The sequence below is a fragment of the Hermetia illucens genome, chromosome 2 (assembly GCF_905115235.1).
Source record: "Hermetia illucens chromosome 2, iHerIll2.2.curated.20191125, whole genome shotgun sequence".
NCBI lineage: Eukaryota > Metazoa > Arthropoda > Insecta > Diptera > Stratiomyidae > Hermetia > Hermetia illucens.
The window spans coordinates 80,808,925-80,833,524 of record NC_051850.1 but is presented as its reverse complement, the minus strand read 5'-3'; the positions used below and the strand labels follow the sequence as shown (position 1 = coordinate 80,833,524).

General features: G+C 38.4%; 1 protein-coding gene across 2 annotated transcripts in view; it reads left to right on the top strand.

Moving 5' to 3' along the window:
* Nucleotides 1-24,600, top strand: part of LOC119648696 (lysosome membrane protein 2) — a 209,199-nt gene that overhangs the window by 81,756 nt on the left and 102,843 nt on the right. Inside the window, exons 1-2 of one of the 2 annotated variants that reach the window (XM_038050502.1) lie at nt 19,385-19,428; nt 19,486-19,669. In XM_038050502.1, coding sequence (XP_037906430.1) covers nt 19,495-19,669 — 175 coding nt within the window. In that variant the 5' untranslated portion in view covers nt 19,385-19,428; nt 19,486-19,494. Of the gene's footprint in view, nt 1-19,384; nt 19,429-19,485; nt 19,670-24,600 lie in introns of those variants that run through there. The other variant, XM_038050501.1, reaches the window with a different exon arrangement.

Sequence of the window (24,600 nt, the reverse complement as noted above, 5' to 3'; positions counted from 1 at the left end):
ACACACATTTTTCTCGGAGACGGTTGTAGCGATTGGCACCAAATTTGGTAGAAAGGTGGGAATTGTGAACGCTCACGCATATAGTGAGTTACATCCTTTTACGACGAATTTAAGGGGGGGTCCCCATACATACAAAGGGAGGGTGTAAATTTTTTTTTCATCAAATATAGTCATGTGGGGTGTCAAATTAAAGGTCTCGATTAATACTTTTCGAAACCGGTCTTAGTTTTGACATTTGTTGAAAACTTGGGGAGTGCGGGGGGTTGAAAGTGGTCATTTTTTAACGAATCCATTCTCAGAAACTACCCAACCGAAAAATCTGAAAAAAATCAGGGAGCTGTCGCTATATGGTGCCTAGGCTCCGAAATACCCTTCATACCGATACCTGTTCAAATAAAGTTAATGATAGTACATTACTCTAATTTTTAGTAATTGACAGGAAAACCCCCCTTAAGTTCACCCTAGAATCACAAAATTTTGCAACAATATAGGCTACGGCATAGAGCATGATCCTGCCAAATTTGGTGAAAATCGCACTATTATTAACAAAGTAATACTAGGTCAAAGATGTCGCTTCTCTGCAAATTCAAGACTATGAATGTCAATATCACTTGAAAGTGGCTATTTTCACATAATATATGCATATTTTACGTGCTACATGCTAATGGGACAAATGCACACCCAAATCTCTTTATAAAAGAAATACACAAAACCTTTCATACCTGAAGCGTCTAGCTTCCGGTTTCCCGACTTGTTTATTGGTATAATTGCGAGGAATTTGGAAAATAAGTCAATACATGCTATATACATCTGATTCTTATGTTTGTACCATATATCCAGGTGATATACTTCTCTAATTTTACTAGGGGTCAATGTTTCTGTGTAAGGTTCTTTAGGTGGGTTCCTGTCGTATTTACTTTGATGACAAATTTCACATTTATTTATGTAGTTTTGAATAAAATCTTTTAGTTTAGGGTAGTAGTATTTAGTTCGTATTTCAGAGTACAATTTATTCATGCCAATGTAGTTTGTTTGTTTATGCATTTTTGCAATTATCTCCATGATTTCGCTGAGCGAACAATCATATAGTAAAGAGTTAGCATTAACCAGAGTTGCTTTACTATTTGCTTGTTTCCAAATATTATATTCTTTTTATAATATCAATAAATGTTTTTTAGTTGGGACCTTAATTCCTGTAGTTCCTATTAAAGGTACATGGTTGTTCAGCACGTACTTAGCTTGCGTCTCAGTGAACTCTTTAAAAAAAATGTGGTCCTTTTTTTTCGATTAATTTTTTCCTTCTTGGCAACCTTTGTTGCGCCTACTTTGATAACAATTTGGGTAGAGAAACAGTTAAGTGGTTTTTCGGATATTGGAATATAATGTGAATTATCTTCGAAAGAAGTATGCTGCGTTGCTAAATCACTTTCACCCTCTAAAGCGTTTATTTCTATACGAGATAATGCATCTGCTATTACGTTTACCTTGCCTCTAATGTATTTGATATGAAAATCGTACTCCATTAACTTTAGTTTCCATCTTTGCAGTTTCGGATTATCAGTTTTAAGATTTTCCAAATATATAAGAGGTTTATTGTCGGTGAGCAATTCGAACTTCCGTCCGTAAATATAAGGTCTGAAATAGCTTAAAGCATATATAATGGCTAGTAGCTCCTTCTCGATTGTTGCTAACTTTGTTTCTGAAGAATTTAGTGTTCTGGATGCAAAGCATATTGGTTTATTATCCTGTGACAACACTGCTCCTATCGCAAAATTTGAAGCGTCCGTTGTGACTGCGAACGGTTTATTGAAATTTGGAAATTGAAGAATAGGATGGTTAGAGATGTACAGTTTTAATTTTTGGAATGCTTCCTTGTAGTCAGTGTTAGTTAAATCGACCTTGGCGTCTTTTTGTAAAAATCTAGTCATTGGTCGCGCAATTTTCGCGAAATCGTTAATAAATTTCCTGTAAAATCCTGCTAGTCCCAAAAATGATTTAATTTGTTTTTGTGTTGCTGGTAATGGAAATTTGTCTATGGCCTCAAGTTTTTTAGGGTTCGGTTTAATACCGTCTTTTGTAATGACGTGTCCTAGAAATTCCGTTGATTTATTTAGGAATGAAGTTTTAGACATTTCAATCTTTAAATTTGCGTTTCGTAAAGCTTGAAACACTTTCCTTAGGGCGATTTCATGTTCTATCAGAGTTGTACTATAGACAAGTATATCATGCATGTATACGATACATATTTTGTTTATGTATTTGGCTAATATTGAATTCATCAACCTCTGAAAGGTTGACGGTGCATTTTTTAGACCAAAATTCAAAATGTCCTTCGTCTGTTAAAAATGCGGTTTTATGCCTATCCTCGGGCTTTATCTCAATTTGATGAAAGCCCTTTGCCAAGTCTTTACTTGTAAAACAATTAGCGTTACCTAATTGACCAAGTATATCATCGATCTGAGGAATCGGATATTTATCAGCAGTGGTTAAATTATTGATTTTTCTAAAACCGATCACCAACCTATGTTCCTTGCTTTTTTTAGGCACAACCCATACTGGGGAATTATACGGAGACTTGGAAGGTACGATGATACCTTGTTCTAAATCTTCCTTTATTTGACGCTTGACGAAATCTCTAAGGGAGTACGGATACCTATAATTTTATTGATATATGGGTTCAGAAGTCGTTAGCTTCAACTCATGCTTTATTTCGTGAGTGAAAGTTAGTTTCTTATGTTTGTCATATTGGATGTCGGCAAATTCATCCTTAACTCTTTCTATCATTAAATCCTCTTCGGTTGTATAATTAGTCTCATTATTTGGATTAACTGCGATTTCGGGAATTTCAGAACTCTCTTTATTTAAAATGTTACTTACTTCGTTTGCTATCATTGAATAATTTTTCCCTTCTTGGATAAAGCTCAGTGAAATATTATTGATTGTAATTATATTTTTTGAAAAGTCTAAAATTGCTTGCGTACCGGAGAGGGCGTTTTGACCGATAATACAGTCGAATGTATTGGATACGAAATCGATTAATTTCCACCCAATATAATGTTTTGTACGAAACTCGGATGGAAATTCAGTTTTTAAACCATATCTTATTTCTTCTTTTTTATGTATGGTGCTCATGATGAAGGGTTTATCAAATGGATATCGCCGATTATGAGTTCATAATGCAATGAGTACTGCCAGTATCAATTAGACATTTTAAAGGTCTTCCTTCGATGGTTAATCGAAGAATTGGGAGTCTTCCGAGGCTGGTAATCGAAAATTTTCGAAGCCCATATGTAATGAAGATCCTGAAGTGGTAGCTGTATTCATTAAGACATCGGTAGGCATTGAAAGATCATTTCGCCTGAAATTCCGACTATGTGGTCTCTGATTGTAGTTTCCTGAATTCTGAAGGTGATTAAATTGAGTCTGATTGTTATTAGGTTCATAAACTTGATTACGAAAATTGTTGTTGGAATAATTATTTTGAGAAGAATTTCTGCTTGTGTTGAATTGAGTCGGAGGGTAATTATGATTAAGATTATGGTTAACTTGATTCCTAAAAGTATTATCGTATTGAGAAAAATTTCTGTTTCGGTTGAATTGATTCGGAGCGTTATTACGATTACTAACATGATTTCGGAAAGTATTATTATAATTATTGTATTGGGATGAGTTTCTGTTCTGATTTACACTAAATCGACGATATCCCGCATTCACTAAAACTGCGTAAGCGGCCTCTAAAGTGTCGGGCTTAAGCGCACAGAGCACTCCCCTTACAGGCTCTGGACATTTATCAATATAGCAATATTTCACCATTTCCCTTCTTAATTTAATCTCATTTGCAGCTTGTTCTGCTGTATATGCAGCATTCGTTTTAATTTTGTTGCAAATAATATTCAAGTACTTACTTACATACTCGTATAGTTCGGCGGGAGTTGTGAACTGTGCTGCCAGTATTTTCTCCATAAGTCTGGATTCTGATTCCGGTTCGTCGAAATGCAATAGAAGTGCCCCTTTAATCGAAGTCCACTGCGTTGATGGCAAGGCGTTGACGACTTCTTTCGGTTTTCCCAGAAGCTTTCCCATGATTTGATAGTTGATGAGCGTTTGTTGATCTTCTGAAAAAGTCTGAATCATCTTTTGGATTGAGTCGATCGAGCCTATAAAAGTATGAAGATCGTGCTGGTCCCCCATGAAGTTGGGCAACGAGCTTATGTGTGCAGTTATCGTTTTGAAGTCCATGTTCTTCGTTTTGTATTTGTTCACTTGCGGATTATTTTCTTTACGCTCCAACGTCGGTAGGGTATTAAATAAATCTTGTACCCACGCCACTTTTGTTTTCGCTTATAACACCGAAAAATGAAATCCTTGGTAGTTGAACGGCCGACTGCGCCAGTTACGTGTAGAGGGTGTCGTGGTTGCGGTTTCCAATCCTCTTGAGCGAATAACGAAGAAAAAACTCGATCTTACACTTAGATCAAACGTAGCTCGAACTCAGACTTCTCTAACAGGCTGTGAGTCAGCGTATTTATACATTTATTTTCTATTCCTTTCTCTTTCTTATTTCTATTTACATAATGTCCTTAGTTACTATCCTGGAAAAGCCAGTTATATATATCGCTAAGAAAAAACCCAGGATGCATTCCTTTAATTACCGGTTTTACTCTCCCGACAAATTCGCGTAAAACCCTAATTATATTTGTGACTGTTTATTGCGGTGTGTTTCATAATAACGTATTGTGATCTTGTATCGGGTTCAGGTAAAAGGGTTTCCCGGGGGATATCCAACACGTGTGACGTAACTACCCTTTCATACCCCAGGACTCCTTTCCTTCACAACCAACGTCAAATCGGTTTCGGAAAGTACTAATTGATGTACTCCACATCGCTATACTCGTGAAAAGGATTTTACACCAACGTGGAACTATGTTACGCACTGCATGTAATGGGATTCACAGGTCCAATTTTATATCAATAAGAGTAACGACTTCTGAGATGAAAGGTGTGAAAAACCGGCGAACGGACGGACAGACAGTAAAAGTAAAATCGAACAAAACAAGAACAGCTCAAAAAATGCATGAACAAAAATAAACTTCTCCGCTTTATCATAAATGGAAAATTTAGGATTCATTTCGATGTTTTTACTTAAAGTGATACAAATCTGGATTAAAAGTAGATAATTGTTGTCCAACTTATAAATTTCAAAGTTTGTTCACTGTAAGATCTCCATTATGGTCTTTGCGAAGGACGAATTTTTGGAATTTGGAATTTTTGTCTAGGTGTTTTAAGCTAAGACTGAGATAAGTATAAGATCCACCAAGAGAGAAAACCGTGCAAAGGTAAACCAATATACTGAATTGCCTTGCTAGCAGCTAATAAGAATAGGGAAGGAGGGGCCTCAAATTGAAAAAAGAAAAACAGAAAAAAAAGAGTTATAAGCTAAAATAAAAATATGAATAATCTAAGGTGGCCCATACACGCTCAATAATTTTGCTCAAAATTTGGGTTTGTGCAATATTGTTGATCGTATGTGGACAATATTGCAAGGCTATGTGTGGTTTTCAAAATTTTGGAAAGACATTGTTCAAACGGAAAATTATGTGCTGTCAACTGGCAACATTGCCCAATAATAGTTAAATCGTTGGCGCTACAACCCAAATGGATTATTCCAAGTCCGGGCGAAATTGGTACTTTCCCAGTCTCCCCAGGGCAGGCGGTATAAAACGGCGTTACAAATAATATCTGGGCTAAAAATATTCCCACCAGGATATCTACTCTCTCGTTGATAACAACACGTTATTAACAACTGTAAACTGTAATCCCGCATATAGTGAATGGCACTAGGCTTCCATTTCGATGTCTATTTAAATGAAGTTAATAATAGTATATTCTTATATTTTGGAAACTCATTTTCCGGATTGTTCAATGGTTAGAGCACTAGGCTATCGTACGCAAGTTTCTGGATTTCAGATACCAGTCGACTCAGCTGCGAATTTGTACATGATTCAAACCAGTGTAGCAATCACAGGTGAACCAATTTCTAACCACATTGGATTCTACAATCCTGTAATGTAGCGTTATAGTTTTTAATAAAGCGCTCAAAGGCTCTTTAAGCTATAGACCAAAGTGAATTGTTACACCAACGATTATTGTTATTGGCTATTGGCAGCCACCTTAAACACACTTACACGCCATCGTTGAAGATTTGCTAAAATGTGCTTTGTCTTTTGCGTGTAAATTTACTTCACCATAACACATCAAATATGCATCGAATACCAGTATCATATAAAACTGAATAGTCTAACACATTTAATATGTGCATATGCATCATGAATGTCGGAGAACCGTGGAACCAGGTTCGAAACACGACTCAAAAGGTGGCCACCAGGTAAGCGGTTCATCTACAGAAATATTTGGCATTGCAATGACGATAAATGAAGGTCTGTGAAGAACAATGCCTCTACCAGTTTGTTGATAATAAACCGTTGGCCAGTTGGCAAATTTATAAGAATGCCAATCGGGACGCGAAGGAAGCGGTCGCTGTAACCGAGCGGTTCATTACAAAAATCTTTTCGACAAACGGGATATTCGCAACTTGAGAGAGATCTGTAGCGGCTTGTCAAAAGCCTAAACGAACGCACACAGGATATCGAACATTCTGTTGTGTTAATGACAATAACGGTGCTTACCTCCCCGATCGAGGAGCCGCGACGGATAGATGACGGGAAAATTTCTAGCAGATTTTGACGGAAGAATTTGTTCATCCCCACTCCCACAAGTACCGCCGACATTCGGAGCAACTCCACTTGGCCTGAAGTCGAAAAAAAGTCTATGTTAAAACGGATAAAATCGGGGAAACCAACAGGAGCTGATGACATTGCATCCGAGCTCTGGAAAGCGAAAAGCCCAGAGACCCAATATTGTGGCTCAGTGAGGTCTTCAATCGGGTCATCAAATGCTTCGAAATGTACATTCGACGTCAATAGTTTCAGAACGGCTGCATCGTGTGCTGTGATTAGTCCACCCTCTCATTTTTCCTTGTGTGTACATAGCCAATAGGGTAGGCAGCTCATCCATGATAACGAAATTCTCAACAGTGGTATGGGGCGGGCAATTGTAGATCGTTTTGCGCACTTAGAAACTAACAACATCTTTTCGCAGACACCCAAAACGCTAAAAAAATCCCACAATGAAATTTTTTTATTGAACGTAAGATGCCTTGTCCTCACTTGACCGTTGTAAGATTGCTGTAAAAGTATGGCTGGACGGGAGATCCTGGGCGCAAAAACAGATCGGGACCGTCTAGAAAAACTTCGCCATGAGAAGATCGCATACTTCATTGCTTGATGCGTCGAGATCGTTTTGAAATAGCGCCTGTTTGAAAATGTAATAATTTCTGTGCATTCTGTAAGGCTTGGCTTACAAGAGTGCTGGCTTCATGCACGTAGATCTGTTAAAAAAGTCAATTCGCGAGCCTGATTAAGCCTGTTGTCCTATAATGGGGTCTTGATCATGTCAAATAGGGTAGGGAGCATCGAGTCATCTTTTCCAACGGGTGTAAATTTTATTTGCATAAATCAAAACGGCGGCTTTAGGTAAGACGCCGATTCGGAGAGTGTAAAGCAATATCATACCAATAATTAAAAGCCCCCAACAAACTGCAGTAATGATCTGGCATTGCTCTGTTAAGTAGGCGTTGTGTAGGGAGCCTTGCATTTGAAGACTCTAGTGAAACTCAGAATAGTTATAAACCGATTCTGTTGGAAAATCTTTTTCCTTCAATTATTGATATGTTTGCAGAAAATTATGAGTTCACTGTCCAACACGATAAGGCCTTAGGGCATTCTGCAGGAATGATACTGATAGTATTATCGCTAATTATTACCACAAATTAATAGATTTAAGGAAATAAGTTAGTTTTATCCAGTACATCAAGTACATAAAGGATACAGATAATCAATACCTTTTTGGGTATCAACGTTCTTAAGAAGCTGTGGGATTAATATTTTGTATTGGGTTCCTCAAAAACCAATCGTTTTTAAGGTTTTGTGTAAAACAAAACCTTATTAAAATCGATTCAATGTCGGTCTGTCTGTCTGTCACACGCATTTTTCTCCAAAACGACTAAACCGATCCGAACGAAATTTGGTGGACAGATAGAAGCTATGAAATCCCACGCATACAGCGAGTGGCATAAATTTAGGTGAAGTATAAAGGGGGGCTCCCCATATATGCAAAGGGGGGATTCAAAATTTTTTTTTACCGAATATAGTTGTCTAGGGTATCAAATGAAAGGTCTTGATTTGTACTTTCCGAAACTGATATTAGTTTTGGCATAAATTGCAAAGTACGTGAATAAGGAGTCAAAACGTACGCACTTGAAGTGAGACAGGACTCACTTTCGGAAACTACCCAACCTAAAAATCCGAAAAAAAATCAGGATGGTGCGACCTCAAAATATGTCCCATCCCGATATCTGCTCAAATAAACTTACTAATAGCATATTAGTACTTTTTAGAAATTTACTGAAAAACCCCCCTTAAATTCATCCTAGGACTTCCGAATTTTGTACCAGCATAGAGGACAATATTTCATATATATATGCTAAATTACTGCTTCCAAAGCCATGCAAATCAGATGCTGACGTCATAATTAATAATAATAATAATAATCATTGGCGCAACAATCCATATTGGATCAGGGCCTTGAAGTGTGTTAGAGCACTTCATTCAAGACCGTAACGGTACACTAGGAGGCAATGTGGTCAGCATTGCGCTCGCCCGAGATTATTACCCTGATTTGACTCAGGTACTCATTCAGAGCTGAGTCGACTGATATCCGACGTCAAATCACGATACAAATCCCACTGCCACCAGTGAGATTTGAACCGTGACCTTCCGTACGATAGCTTTGTGCTCTAACCACTCAGCTATCCGGACGTCATAATTACCCGGAATAATTGACATTCGCCTGAAATATTAAAGTGGCATTTATGAAGAATCTATTTATCTGCAGCCCTTTTTAAGGTTTTGTGTAAAACGCTTATGTGAAATCTAATCTTCGAGAGATGTCCCATTCCGGTATGTGCTCAAATAAATATACTAATAGTATATTATCAACTTTTGGAAATTGACTAAAAAACTCCCCTTAAGTTCATCCTAGGTGTACTAAATTGCACCGGCATAGGGGACAGTCTCGTGCATTCACATGCCAAGTTCCATGAAAATCCAACTATTAGTGTCAAAGTTATAGAAGTTCAAACTTATCGATTTCGTGCTAATTAACAGCATCCTAAGCCATACAAATAAGATGCTGACGTCATAATTAACGAGAATAATTGAAATTCGAGTGAAATATTAAAATTCCACTCAAGAAGAATCTAATTCTCCCTAGCCCTTTTTAAGGTTTTGTGTTTACACAAATCAATTAAAATCGGTTTACCGTCTGTCTGTCTGGCTGTCCGTCTGTCTGTCTGTCTGTCTGTCTGTCTGTCTGTCCGTCACACGCATTTTTCTCGGAGACGGTTATAGCGATTGATACCAAATTTGGTAGAAAGGTGGGAACTGTGAACGCTCACGCATACAGTGAATTACATCCCTTTACGTCGAATTTAAGGGGGGTCCCCATACATGCAAAAGGGAGGTGTAAAATTTTTTTTCATCAGATATAGTCATGTGGGGTATCAAATTAAAGGTCTCGATTAGTACTTTTCAAAGCCGATCTTAGTTTTGACATTCGTTGGAAGGGTGGGGAGCCCGGGGGGTTGAAAGTGATCACTTCTTTAAGGGGGCCATTCTCAGAAACTACCAAACCGAAAAACCTGAAAAAAATCAGGAGGCTGCCACTATATGGTGCCTGGGCTCCGAAATACCTTCCATGCCGATATCTGTTTAAATAAAGTTAATAATAGTATATTACTACAATTTTTTGTAATTGGTTAGAAACCCGCCTTAAGTTCACCCTAGTACCATGAAATTTTGTAGTGATATAGGCTATAATATAGAGCATGATCTTACCAAGTTTGGTGGAAATCGCACTATTACTAACAAAGTTATAATACCTCAAATTTGTTGCTTCTTTGAAAATTGAAGACTATGAGTGTCAATATCACCCGAAAGTGGATACTCTCACATAATATATGGATATATTACGTGCTACGTACTAAGAAATACACAAAACCTTTCGTACCTGAAGCGTCCAGCTTTCGGTTTCCCGACTTGTTTATATTTGATGTTGGTTAAATTGTTGGAATTTGCTAATAATATTAAACTCAGGGTGTGAGGCGTATGAGGTTGACCATTATCAACACAGGGCTTCCCATCAAATGATTTATTTAAATCGCTTTCTAGAAAATAGAGGGCAATGGAATTTTTAGCTATATTACACGGAGCTATCGTGCACACGTCGGTCCTCACATCTTTTTCTTTTTCTTCAGCCTCCAGTTCACAAGCGGGGTCGGCTCGTAGTAATCGGTTTCGTCATCAGGAAGTAATCGGGAAGCCTTTAAATCTCCATCCAGCGTATCAAGCCACCATTGTTTTGGCTGACTTTTTGGTTGCTTACCATTGCTTTCGATGTTCTGACCAATATTGGTTGTTGAATTTCCGTTAGCGTGAATTACGTGACCACACCATCGAAAACGCCTCTCTTGCAGTTTTTCCACGATCGGTGCAAACCCATATCGATCGCGGATATTCTCATTTCAGACATAATCAAAACGTGTCACGCCACTAGTGCAATGCAACATCTTCGCCCCCATTACCGCAAGACGCCGTTCATTGACCTCTATAGTCGGCCAACACTCAGAACTATAGAGAGCGGCAGACGGACGACATTGCAGTAAATTTTAGATTTGAGACTTGCGCTGATACGTTGATCACAAAGAACACCAGTTGGGGAATGCCGCTTCATTGAGGTTGCATTAATGCGTGAAACAATTTCATTACGCAGTTCTCCATTGGCTGATACCATTGACTCGAGATATTTAAATCGCTGATGGCGGTAACCTGCCCTTCGAGATATTTAAATCGCTCAGTTCGGGCAATGTCAGTCACCTGCCCAGAACTGAGCGATTTCAATATCTCGGGCCAATGCTATAAGCCAATGGAGAACTACGTTATGCTCCTCACATAGGGGAACACAAAAACTTTCATACCTCAAGCGTCAAGTCCTTTCCCGACTTGTTTATTTTATTACTTACGCAATCGTGTAACACTATGTAAATTGCATTTGTTGTAACTGCATTTTTTGTAAGAGTGAGAAATTTCTTCATATCCGAGAGGCGACTTTTCAAACAATTTTTTTATTTCAAATGCATTTTTCTCAAAATCACATTCACGAGAATTCTAACTCAAAAAATAATCCACCAATCATTTTGAAATTTATAGACATGATTCTTGACAAAACTATGAAAAATGTGTGCTCCTCTTTGTATAATCACTGAAAAAAAAAAGTGAAAATTGAAATATTGTTTTAACACCTTCCAAATTTTTAATTTGGACTATTCTCACTTACGTATAATGAATTCACTTCGCAGGGTTCTGAAATTCGGTAGGATGTAGACAATAGATAAGTAATAAAGAATGAAAGTTTTTTATCAAAGGGAGTCCTCGGAATGGTGAAGGTCAAGAAAAGTGCCTCAGCTTCGGGCACTCGCAAAGAAACGCAATTAACGCTTATGCAGACGTTACATTTTCGACGAAACCGCCTATAATTTAACTTTTATTGAATCAATTACTCTAAATATTCATTTGGAAGGTTTATTGTGGTGCTTGCAACATTTTAACAAATCCCCACAACGATCCACTGCAGCTCATCACTAGCGTAAATTTCCACTTCACTTGAACTATAACGTTATTTTCATGCAAATACGCAAGAGTAATTACTTTGGCTTTAAAACGTGATGCAATTTTGATGACTATAAACTTCTTGAGGTGTTGATGTCTGCACAAACCAAGGTGAAATGCTGGGTGAAAATAAAATATGTTTGTTTTGCCATTAAATAAATATCCAAAGCGTGATCAATACACTGAAAATTGTAAGAAATGTAATTATGTTACTAAAGTCTAGTGCAATTTCCAGAAAACGAATAGATACTACTCCTGTTGAACCTATAGCGCAAAGGTTTTCGTTGAAAAGTACATTCCCGGAGGCTCTTCTAGACTAACACAGTTACATGGAAAAATTGCAAAAGTGCAAACTGTTTAAATAAGGTTTAAGGTGATTCCCAGAAAATAACCTCAGAAATGAAATTCCAATTTTGCTTTTCATTCTTACTAAGTTAATTTTTCTGAAAATATCCATATTTTAACGGAATTTCAGTGCTACAATTCGAATTTTGACACTGACGAAGTGTTGAATAATATCGAGCCATAGTTAATGCTAAAACTTTCAGTTTCAAATTTTTATATGTAGGAGCATGTTAGTTTCACGTCCTCACGTTTACGAGGGTTCCTAACTAATCACTATTTCAGTTAAAATTACTAGAGACAACTGTTGTGTCTCATTTTAAGCGCTTTTTCTTTTTGTGTAAACACAAAACCTTATTAAAATCGGTTTACCGTCTGTCTGTCTGTCTGTCTGTCTGTCTGTCTGTCTGTCTGTCCGTCTGTCTGTCTGTCTGTCTGTCTGTCTGTCTGTCCGTCACACGCATTTTTCTCAGAAACGGTTATAGCGATTGACACCAAATTTGGTGGAAAGGTGGGAACTGTGAACGCTCACACATACAGTGAGTTACATCCTTTTACGTCGAATCTAAGGGGGGGTCCCCATACATGCAAAAGGGGGGTGTAAATTTTTTTTTCATCAAATATACTCATGTGGGGTATCAAATTAAAGGTCTCGGCTAGTACTTTTCGAAGCCGGTCTTGGTTTTGACATTTGTTGGAAAGGTGGGGAGTGCGGGGGGTTGAAAGTGACCATTCCTTTAAGGGGGCCATTCACAGAAACTACTCAACCGAAAAATCTGAGAAAAATCAGCAGGCTGCCACTATATGGTGCCTGGGCTCCGAAATACCTTCCATACTGATATCTGTACAAATAAAGTTAATAATAGTATATTACCATAATTTTTAGTAATTGGCTGCAAAACCCCCCTTAAGTCCATGTTAGCACCATGAATTTTCGCAATAATATAGGGTATAATATTGAGCATGATTTCACCAAGTTTCGTCGAAATAGCGCTATTACTAACAAAGTTATCATACGTCAAAGTTGTCGCTTCCTTGCAAATTCAAGACTATGCATGTCAATATCATCCGAAAGTGAATATTCTCACATAATATATGCATACATTACGTGCTACGTACTAAGAAATACACAAAACCTTTCGTACCTGAAGCGTCCAGCTTCCGGTTTCCCGACTTGTTTGTTAATGATTTGAGAAAGCTGTATTTTTTGGAAAAGAATATATAAACCGTACCAGTGACAATGTTTGCGTACAAAAGTGGAAACGAATACTTTTGGGGATTTTCCATGAAAAAAAAAGTCAGCAAAAATTACCGCATACAAAAATACAACTGAAAGGTTTTGCTTTTTTGAGAAAATTTGAGTATAATACAAAATTTTCGCCAAATGAGTGCAAAGAGAGGTAGGACCAGGGGGGGGGGGGGGGGGGAAGGGTTAATTTTAGTTAAGCGGTAGAAGGGAGGTATAACTCTCCCGTAAATTGGAAAATTGATTAGTAGATTTCATTTTTCTGTTCAGAGAGTGATTGAGAACTATAATTCATTCGGTTCGACCGCATGAAGGCCACGTTCTGAACGCCTGAAGGCAGTTTGTACGTCTCGGGTGGTTCTTTCCATGATGTCGATATCGTCAGCATAGGCCAGTAGTTGGGTAGACTTAAAGAGGATCATACCTCCTGCATTTACATCAGCATTACGGATCATTTTCTCTAGGGCCAAGTTAAAGAGGACGCATGATAGGGCATCCCCTTGTCGTAGACCGTTGTTGATATCGAATGGTCTTGAGAGTCATGCTGCTGCTTTTATCTGGCCTCGCACAGTCTTATTAATTTCGTCAGGATACCGAATTCTCTGATGGCCGTGTACAGTTTTCTCCTGGCTATGCTATCGTAGGCGGATTTAAAGACGATGAATAGATGGTGCAACCGGTGTCCCTATTCCAACCGTTTCTCCATCGCTTGCGGCAGAGAGAAAATCTGATGTGTTGCTGATTTGCCTGGAGTGAAGCCTCTTTGGTATGAGCCAATGATGTTCTGGGCGTGTGGGGCTATCCGGCCTAGCAAGATGGCTAGATTGCAACGTGATACCTCAATGATTGCTGCATTGTGTGATATCTCCCTTTTTATGTATGAGACAGATAATGCCTCGTTGGCAATCATCAGGCATTGATTTGTTGTCCCACACTTTGAGCACAAGTTGATGAACCACTTGGTTTAACTATTAGAAAATTTATTTGAGCAGATATCGGAATGGGATATACTGAGAGGCCTAGATTTCATCTAAGTGCACTTTCCTGATTTTTTCGGATTTTTGGGTTGGGTAGTTTCGGAAAATGAGTCCTGTCTCATTTTAAGTGCCTACATTCGGACTAATTACTCACGCATTTTGCAATTCACGCCAAAACTAATATCAGTTTCTAATACTAATCGAGACCTTTCATGTGATACCCTACACGGCTATATCTGGTGAAAAATTGTAAATCCTTCTTTGCATGTATGGAGAGCTCGCATTAAACTCAACTTAATTTATGTCACTCACTGCATGCGTGGGATTTCATAGTTGCCATCTGGTCAGCAAATTTCGTTTGGATCGGTTTAGCCGTTTTGGAGAAAAGTGCGTCTGATAGATAGACATTGAATCGATTTTAATAAGGTTTTGTTTTACACAAAAAAAAATGCAAAAAATGAGTACTTAATACTCCGTATGGAGACTTTTAGCTTTAAATCCATCTTTCACTAGGCACTGGCAGGATTTGACGAAACGTTGGATATATTCGTCTGGAATTTTTCTCCATTATCCGAGAAGACGTCGCATCAAGTATTTTTTGTTCGAAATGGGACCTTCGCGACTAGCCAAATATATCCAACGTTTGGTAAAATTCATGTACTGCCCAGCGACGGATGTACTTGATGCTAAACGTGTTATTATTACGATTTTTTGGTACTATCTGGATTTCAATTTTGCGTACGAAAAACAAAAGAAATAGAGTTTCCAGGCGATGGCAAGCAAATCGGGTGTAACAGACAGACAAACAGATGGATATTGATTCGATTTTAATAAGGTTTTGTTTCGCACAAGACCTTGAAACGGTTCCTGGCTTACACTTAATAACTGCAACAATATTCCAACAAGGAATGCTTAAAATTTTACGCATTCACTAAAAAAGTTGCTTATAATTGCGGTATTTCAACATGATACTAGAAAATTTCTTTAAATGGTATGCTTTTGAAAACATAAAAACTGCAAGTCATAAAACCTAAATACTATCTAACTATCATACTTACTGTCAATTTTGCGAAATCGTAAGTTCTTCCCTGAATAACTTATAAAATGAAAAGTTATCGAACAGTTTGAAGTCAGCCTTCATAGAAAACATACTTGTTACCCAGATGCATGGCGTATAGTCGTTAGTGACGTTTTCCGCAAGGCAGTTCTCCTTTGGTTTTCGTCTCCTCAATCAAATTGTAAACACGCTCCTCCTTATTTCCTGCATGAATCACGGATAATAAAATATTACGTCCTCCGCATTTTCGGGTGTAGCAGTGCCCTTACTTTCTATAATCACCGTGTCTCGTAAAAAATTGTGAAGTGGTAAATCACTTCTGCGTACGTTTGTTTTACCGTCAATGTCCCCAGCTGCTTTCCTCACACTTGTCCCGCCGGTGGTGCCATCTTTTTAGTGCCTTTTTGGTTCGCAATCAAATTATTTGAATTTGCTTTCGTTCGCTTCTAAAATTACTGTGGCTCCATCGCAAAAACATCTCTACACATCATTTCCACGATAGTTCACACGACCTCAATCAATATTGTCCTAAACACACAGCGCATTCTTAGCGCAATTAGATAGTGGACCGAACTGATTTTTGAGGTTTTATTTGAAACAAACCCTCATTAAAGCCGGTTCACTGGCTGTATGCTTGTCCTAACACTTTTCTGAGAAACGTTTATACCTATTGACATAGAATTTGGTAGAAAATTTTGAACAATAACCCCCAGTGAATTTCGTTATTCCACGTTTAACTTAAGGAGGTGCAAAGGGGCCGCGCAAAATTTTTTTCACCGAACATAGCCATGAAGGGTATCAAACGAAAAAATATCAAAATATTCTCCATCCCAAAGTTCGCTCAAATAAAGTTAATAATAGCATATTTTTGTATTTTGTAAATATACTCCCAACCCCCTTAAGTTTACCCTAGGTTCCTAATATTTTACAGTAGTGACGTTTTCGTTGTGGCGTGCATCGTCCTCGGTGTCCATTTTGGCTCATTTAAACTTAGCAAACCACTTCTCAACCGTTGATTTTCCTGGTGCAAACAGTATTTTTTTCGCCAAAAAGCAATGCTTTATTCACATTTTTATCCATTTTCTTCAAACTAACAAAAGTTCTTTCACTCAAAATGCTCTATCCCACATACTAATAGTTCGTCAGCTGTCAAATTTGTACATGCATCTTTTAAAGGTTAGAGTCAACTAAAAGCCATATGGATATATTAATCAGATTAGAAGAGCGCGAGAACAAGTGCGATTGTAAACCTTGGTTTTGTTAATTTTAAAATTTATTGGAAGAAAATTAAAATTGAACCTTTCAGGCAAAGTTGTCCTATTTAAATTTCTTGATGAAACTTATTTGGGTTTCTGCAATTTAGTTTTGCGGTTTTGCACCTGCATCTGCCTCGAATATATGTTAAGGAAAATATCCCAGATACCTGCACAAGCACTGTAGATTCTCCAATCATTCAACACCTAAACAAACCCAAAACCGTAAGTGCTGCGGTTCAAACATGAAGAGTTTTGTGAATTTTTTAAGGAAAGACATTTAAGTGCGGTACGATTCTTTTTGCACATTTCTCGTAGTGTTGCATATAAGCATTGAGTATATGCGACGATTCCCTTCAATGTGATACTGACATTTGATGTGATACTGTCACTTTTTTGAAAAAAACTGTGTGATAAACAAATAGACAGATAGACCGGATCGATTTGAATAAGACTCTGTTTTATATGAAACCTCAAAATATTAATTATGATGAAGAACTTCTTTGTCTGTGCTCAAGATAGTGATGCACAAATACAAAAAATTGAGTTCAAATACAAAGCTCTTAAAACATCAAACATCATCAGTGTTTCTTTGCATTATTGGCGCAGTTGTAGCCAATATACTTCTCATTGAAATCTCTCAATTTAACTGTCAATCAGCTTCAATGACCTACTCACTTACATAAGTCCTCCTTGTCCATATTGATCATTATAGCAGAAAAGATGGTCTTCAAGGAATCCTAGGTGTTATGGAGTTTTACTTCAACTACACTACTAGCTTTGGAGAGTACAGTCTGGGCTAGAGACAGTCACCAATCTGAACACAAATAGGGCAGCTTGACATTAAGCAAGCAGAGGAGAATTTAAGTCTCTCCTTATTGTGACCAGAGGTTGTTGTCACATCGTTCATCCAGGACATCACCACCACTTCCTAAATGTCAGTTCTCGTCGGGTTCAATTTCTAGACTTTCATTAAGGAAATAGAGCTGGATAACATCATTCTGCCTCCTTAGATTTCTTTGGCAAGTTGTGAAGTTTCCCTTTTATTGTTTTCAATTTCCCGAAACTACAGCACTACTTCCATCGATGTAAGTAAGTGGAATATTTCAAATTGATACCCGAAGAACAGTTTCCTTTTCAGATTTTTGCTGCTCAGGGTTCATATTTTCTGAATATGAGTCTTGTCTTTAATTCTGGGCTTTCCGTTCTAATAAAACCTTTAGAAGATCGGTAATGGCAATTTGGCGCTGATTTACACATTTTTTAATAAATTCGCAGGATTATTTACAAACGAAGGACATTGACTTTCATAAAGATATGTGGACTAACAAACGCAGTAATCTAATGTATCAGGTTGTCCACAAAGTTTTCGCACAAATATTAATGTGACAATTAAAAAGCAATTAGCAGACAAACCAAAACAGCAGGTACAACATGTGATATCCCAATGGAAAGGTCAGAGTCCTAACTATAAAATGCATGGTAAATTATCCTTGAAGGATCAGTGTTGTGAAGGATATTCAAGGATAAACATGGAATTCGACAAAGTACATTTTCGTCATTGCATTTTGTACGAGTTTCAAATGGGGACGAAGGTGCCGAAGGCGATTGAAAATTTGTCGAAGGTATTCGGTGAAGGAAAGGTAAAGCGCAGGACAGTTTACGATTGGTTCGAAAAATTCTACAGCGGAGACCTGATACTTGAAGATGAACCTCGCTCAGGAAGACCCTATACGATTGACGACGATATCCTGCGCAACAAACTGGAAGCGAATCCTTTTCTTTCGACACGTGTGCTTGCAGAGGATCTCGGTGTATCAAAATCAGGAGTAGCAGTAGCCATTACGCGTCTTGGATATGTTTTGAAGAGCACAAAGTGGGTACCGCACGAACTGACTGAGCGAAATCTGGCCGATAGAGTGAGAATTTGCTCCGCTAACCTTTTACGGAACGAAAACGACCCTTTTTTGAATCGATTGGTAACTGGCGATGAGAAATGGATTGTGTACGAAAACGTAGCGAAGAAACGAGCCTACACTCATCGAGATCAACCGGGTCCATCGGTAGCAAAGCCGTCTATTCATCAGCAGAAGCGAATGCTCAGTATATGGTGGGACGTTCGTGGCCCCATACACTACGAGCTTTTGGGACCAAACGAGACCATTATCGCCGATAAGTACTGCGAGCAGCTCGACAGATTAAACACCCAGCTACGTTCGAAACGACCAGCATTGGTCAACAGGCGAAATATTGTCTTTCATCATGATAACGCCCGGCCGCATACATCTTTAACTACTCAGCGAAAATTGAGTGAGCTTGGCTGGGAAGTTTTGAGTCATCCTGCGTATAGTCCCGACCTTGCTCCTTCTGATTACCATTTGTTCAGGTCCCTCCAACATTTTCTGGATGGTAAAAAAATGACTTCTGAAGCTGACCTCCAAAGTGCACTTCGCACGTACTTTGAGGGGAAGGGTTAAGAGTTTTATAGAGGGGGGATTTTGAAGTTGCCCGATAGATGGAGGGAAGTCGTATCTAATGGAGGCAATTATATATTAGATTAAATAATTAAAGGTTTTTATAAACTTATCTGCTGAATTCTGTCTTTGATTTGTGCGAAAACTTTGTGGACAACCTGATAAATCAACAAATTTGTGATGACATTTGCAAGTTCTTGATTAAATTAGTTTTCGGATATTATTAAGAAATTGTTGTACGCATTGTGCTGTATAGCGTATCAATAAATCAACCAATCTCCATTATTTTGCAGAAATAAACGATGGGACTGCACAAACAGTACTTGAAATATGGGCAGACAGCAACAGACCAGCTGTTTGGACTTAGCGGTGGCGGGGGAAAAGGCCGGGGGAGCAACGGCAGCATAGGAAGACCCCGCCAAGGAGGTGTGACCCCGATATCAATGCTCATATCACAAGGAGCCAGATTGAATCACCGTAAGTATAAGTAGTAGGTATGAAAAAAAACCTGTTCAAAATGTTAAGATGTTTTCCGTAAAAAAATGAATGTATTTTTAATCCTTATGTTATATATTATATATGATTTTATAGCATATCTACAGAATATACAGAATTGGATGAGTAATTTCAAGTTTTGAAAAAATTTATCATAATGCGAGCAAAAACCGTGCGCAAAATAATCTAAATTTGTGGTTCATTTACTGGAAAAAAAGTGCCCAAAGTAATTTTCTCAGTTTATTGCTGATTTATTGAGTTCTAGAAAACAATTGCCTGAGAAGCTGAAACCCTTTATCGTTAAAGTGGCACAAAAAGGCTCAGGTCAGAGGGTAGTTGGGAGGGTAGGCACTCAGCATTTCGCAGTCCGGTTCCGTAACACGCAAGAAAGAAGGGTAGCGGACATCCGAGGCTACCAACTGAAACCCAGGAGCGTCTGCATGTCCATATTCTTTGAAAAGGTCCATTTTAAATGGCATCCTTATGTCTCAGACTACGACGAGTACTCGTGGAAGAATCACGGTGTGCGGTGTTTTTAACGTTTTGTCTGAAACGTTCTCAGAACCTATCCAACCGAAAAATCTGAAAAAAAATCAGTAGTGTAAACGAAATCTAGGCCTCAAAATGAATCCCATTCCAATATCTACATAAATAAAGTTAATAATAATATATTAGCATATTTTAGTAATTTACCTGAAAACGCTCCTTAAGTTCATGTTAGAAATGCAAAGAAAGAAGAAGAAGGCAAGAAGTACTCATAAGCATAAGGAATAACATAGGCATAACTATCCCTAAAAGCTGTCTGGCGTCCTGGCCTACGCCATCGCGCAATCTTCGGCAGGGTCTGTGTCGTCTTCTTTTTCTACCATAGATATTGCCCTTATAGACTTTTTGGGCTGGATATTTGAATAGATAGGATAAAAGGATTAGACGAAGAAATATTTTCTTAATAAAGCTTTTCCTTCAACACCTAATCTTTTGTTTAACCCCATCTCTTTATATAATAAGTCGAAAAACAAGAAGCTTCCAACAAGTGAGGACATACATATATATGTATAAATATTCACCTGAATTGCACACTATCCACAAACTACGTGCGAAAGAAAGAAAATAAGATTGATATAAAAAATAACTAAAAAAGTGACCCTTAGTATTTCAGAGGGTTCGCCTTTTTGGGGCACTGATATATGTATATACAGGGTGCGGCAGCATAACTTCCTTTTTTAAAATGCGCGCCACTCAGTTAGTTGATGTCATAGCGGAGTGTTAGTGGTCTCGTTCAAGAGGGGATACTGTAAAGTTTTGTCCCGACACAGTTCAGTCGCCATCATGCGTTGGAATAGTGAGGAGCGTGCCTTTGCCATTGAGGTTTACTTTTTAAGCGGATGTTCGGTTATTGCAACACAGCGTGCATTTCGGAATCGCTTTAATTTAGCCCCGTTGGCTCCCGTCCCAGACCGCAAATCAATTGTTACATGGATCACTACATTCAGACAAACTGCAAGTGCGACAAAAGGAAGAACTGGAGTCCCTCGGCCCGTTAGATCACCTGAGAACATTGAAGCAGTGAGAGCGTCAATGTAGCGATCGCCACGGCGTTCTGTGCGCAAACACGCATCTGCCCTTGGACTATCCGATCGTTCTGTGAGAAGAATTCTTCGTGATGATCTTCATTTTCATCCCTATAAGATGGCGATAGTGCAGGAACTTTCAGAACGTGACTTCAATTCTCGGATGAACGCGTATAAGCGTCTTCTTGATGCCGTTCCCGAGGGTGCTATTGTTTTTTAGCGATGAAGCCCATTTTCATTTATGTGGGTCGGTTAACAAACAAAACATGCGCTACTGGGCTGACACCAACCCTCGAGAATTTCATCAAAAGCCTTTGCATTCACCCAAAGTCACAGTGTGGTGTGCAATCTCCTCCGCTGGAATTATGGGTCCCTGGTTTTTTGAGGAAAATGAGGTTGCAGTGACAGTGAATTCGGACTGGTATGTAAAAATGCTACAGAATTTTTTTTCCCACGGCTAGAAAATTTGGATTTGGGGGACACTTGGTTCCAACAAGACGGTGCAACAGCACACACTTCAAGAGCATCGATGGCTGTTTTGAGGGAACACTTTCCAGAGCGCCTTATCTCAATTAGAGGCGATTTGGAATGGCCGGCACGCTCTCCCGATCTGTCCCCTTGTGATTTTTTTCTATAGAGTTTTTTCAAATCCCGTGTTTATGTGAACCGTCGAAGAACCCTACAAGGTTTGAAGACCAATATGCAAGAAGAAATTGCCAACATAACACCTGCTATGCTAACAAGAGTCGTGACAAACGCCAGAAATCGGTTTACGCAATGTATGGAGAATGGGGGACGTCACCTAACAGATTTGATCTTCAAAACAATGTAAATAAAAACTTTAGACATGTACCTACATTATAAAAAATAAATAAATATTTTCCGATGCATACAATAGTTTTTATTGAGTTTTGAAAAAAGGAAGTTATGCTGCCGCACCCTGTATATCAATATACATATATATAGAATATTTCCTTAAGGTGCAGTAAATACCCACTTCCTTTTGCTGTGATCCCATTGAATTGCTTTGAATTTGAATTGTTTGCCAGTAATATATGCATATTAATAAATGTAAATAATCAACCAATTCCCCTATTTTGACAGTGTGCTTATTTATTTAAAAGTGCTATACATCCCAGACGAAAAGGGAACAAATTATTCCCGGAATATTTATATACGCGCACCGAAATAAACGCTAGCGAAAAAGAACAAGTTCGAAAGCGGCAGCTCGGCGTTAAGGTATGAAAGGTTTTGTTGAATTTTTATGTAAGAATATCGGGGTACATTATGGTTCCACTTACATATCTATACTTCTTATATTTATATACCATTTATATATCCGTGTCCGGATAGCTGAGTGGTCATTGGTGGCAGTGGGGTTTGTATCATGATTTGACGTCGGATGCCAGTCGATTCAACCGTGAGTCTAATCAGGGTAATAATCTCAGACGAGCGGAATGGTGGCCACATTGCCTCCTATAAGGTACTATAATCCTGTATTGTACCTTTACGGTTTGAATGAAGTGCTCTAATACAATGCCGTGATCCAATTGGGTTAGATTAGATTACCTGCTTAAATTATAAGGGGGCGCTAATGGTAGTGGCCGGTGGTAGGTTGATGGGAGATTCCGTCGAGGACACCCCGCAACATCAAGTACGTATGCAGAATGGTATATTTCTGCATGGTTGGCACCAGACTCTGTAAGAGTGCCAGGACGTCAAGGAAGCCGTGAGGCATTTTGCAATACCTGTAGCTAATAATATTATAGGAACTACAACTACTTTCCCGAGACTCCAAATTTTCTTGATTTCCCGAGCCAATGACTCATAGTTCACAGGAATTTACAGGAATCTGAATATTAACATTAATGCTTTCAACTTCGAAGACCTCGCCATACGGCTTACTCCCGCATGATGAACTTGAAATTTTACAGATCATAACGTGTATTTAAATTAGCGCTGTACTTACTTTTGACTGATAACCGTTTGACAGCATCCACCGGGGGTTGCATCTAAGTAAGATCTCCAATCTAAGTGAAATCTAAAATTCTCAAAATTTCGACCGCACTAGTCTCCCAGACAGCACTGAAGATTTCTGGTTGCATGTGATCACGAAGCGATATGGAAATTTGAGTGGGAAAAACCATTCATACAATGGAATTCATCCTTCTAATAAGACTGAGTAAGTCGACCTAAAGCAGTGAAGATCACGGAAGGGTCAAACCACTTCACCTGAAATCGCTGGCGATAGCATCTTGGTATCCTACTTCTAGCTTCTCACCAATCATGTGAAAATAATCAGCTTTTCAAAATAATAGATTGGATCAAGAAAAAGCTTCACGTGCCTCTTGGAAAGTCCTGTCCAAGATGTTCAGAAAAATAAAAGCATGGGTTTCACACCTAATATTATTTTGAGAAGGAATTAGGTTAATCTTCTCCCTGATAATCACTGAGCTTCTTAAGTATCTGAGAGCATTCAGGAGTGCTAAGCAAGTTTCCCCTCCTCACACCTAACCTAAATTCCTAAATTTCCCAAGGCGTTAAGTTGGCTGGCTAATATATTATCCAGCGTATAAGAAATACACAGAATAGCAGAAGCATGTACATGGTTGTGGATATACATACATATTTATTTATTACGGAGGTAATTCAACGATAAGGCAAACAACTGGTTTCCTACAAGATTAACCAGATGTACGTAGATGTAGACTTCATTTCGTACTTTCCGACAACGGGTGGCGCATATGACTCTCATATCGTGTTCATTTTATAAGTGCGTTGTTACTTTTGAGAAAATTTTGGCCGAACAAGTGTGTCTCCATTCCGCTAGTTGAGAGCAAAAAATGTAGTTAAGGAACTCTTGAAGTTATGTCGATGTATTCTCCACCCTGTAGACAAGGAGAACCAACGGACATATTTCGCATTCATTTCTATATGTACGGATCGTAATCGACAACAAACTTGCCATTATGTGCTAAGTGAAATTATGCAATCTGTAACGACTATACTATATGCTATGGGGCTAGATATTAGCTAAATACTCACAGGTATGTGAAGATCGGAGCTGGCTACTGCAAAAAAGGAAATTCTCTGAGTTTACAAGCCAATTGCAGTCTGCAATAAAACGTTTAGCTGATCTTTCATAGACAGTTAATTCTTTTTATCTCCCTTTGAACTTATGAAACTAACTCAATTTTCTCGCGATCAAATAAACATAACTAAAAACTTGACGGAGTTTGTTGCTCTACCCATTTTATTTTACCGTTTGAATTGAGAATTGTTTCTTGCACGATTGAAAGGAAAATGCACTGTCGTGTCGCACTCGGATTCCATATTTGTAAT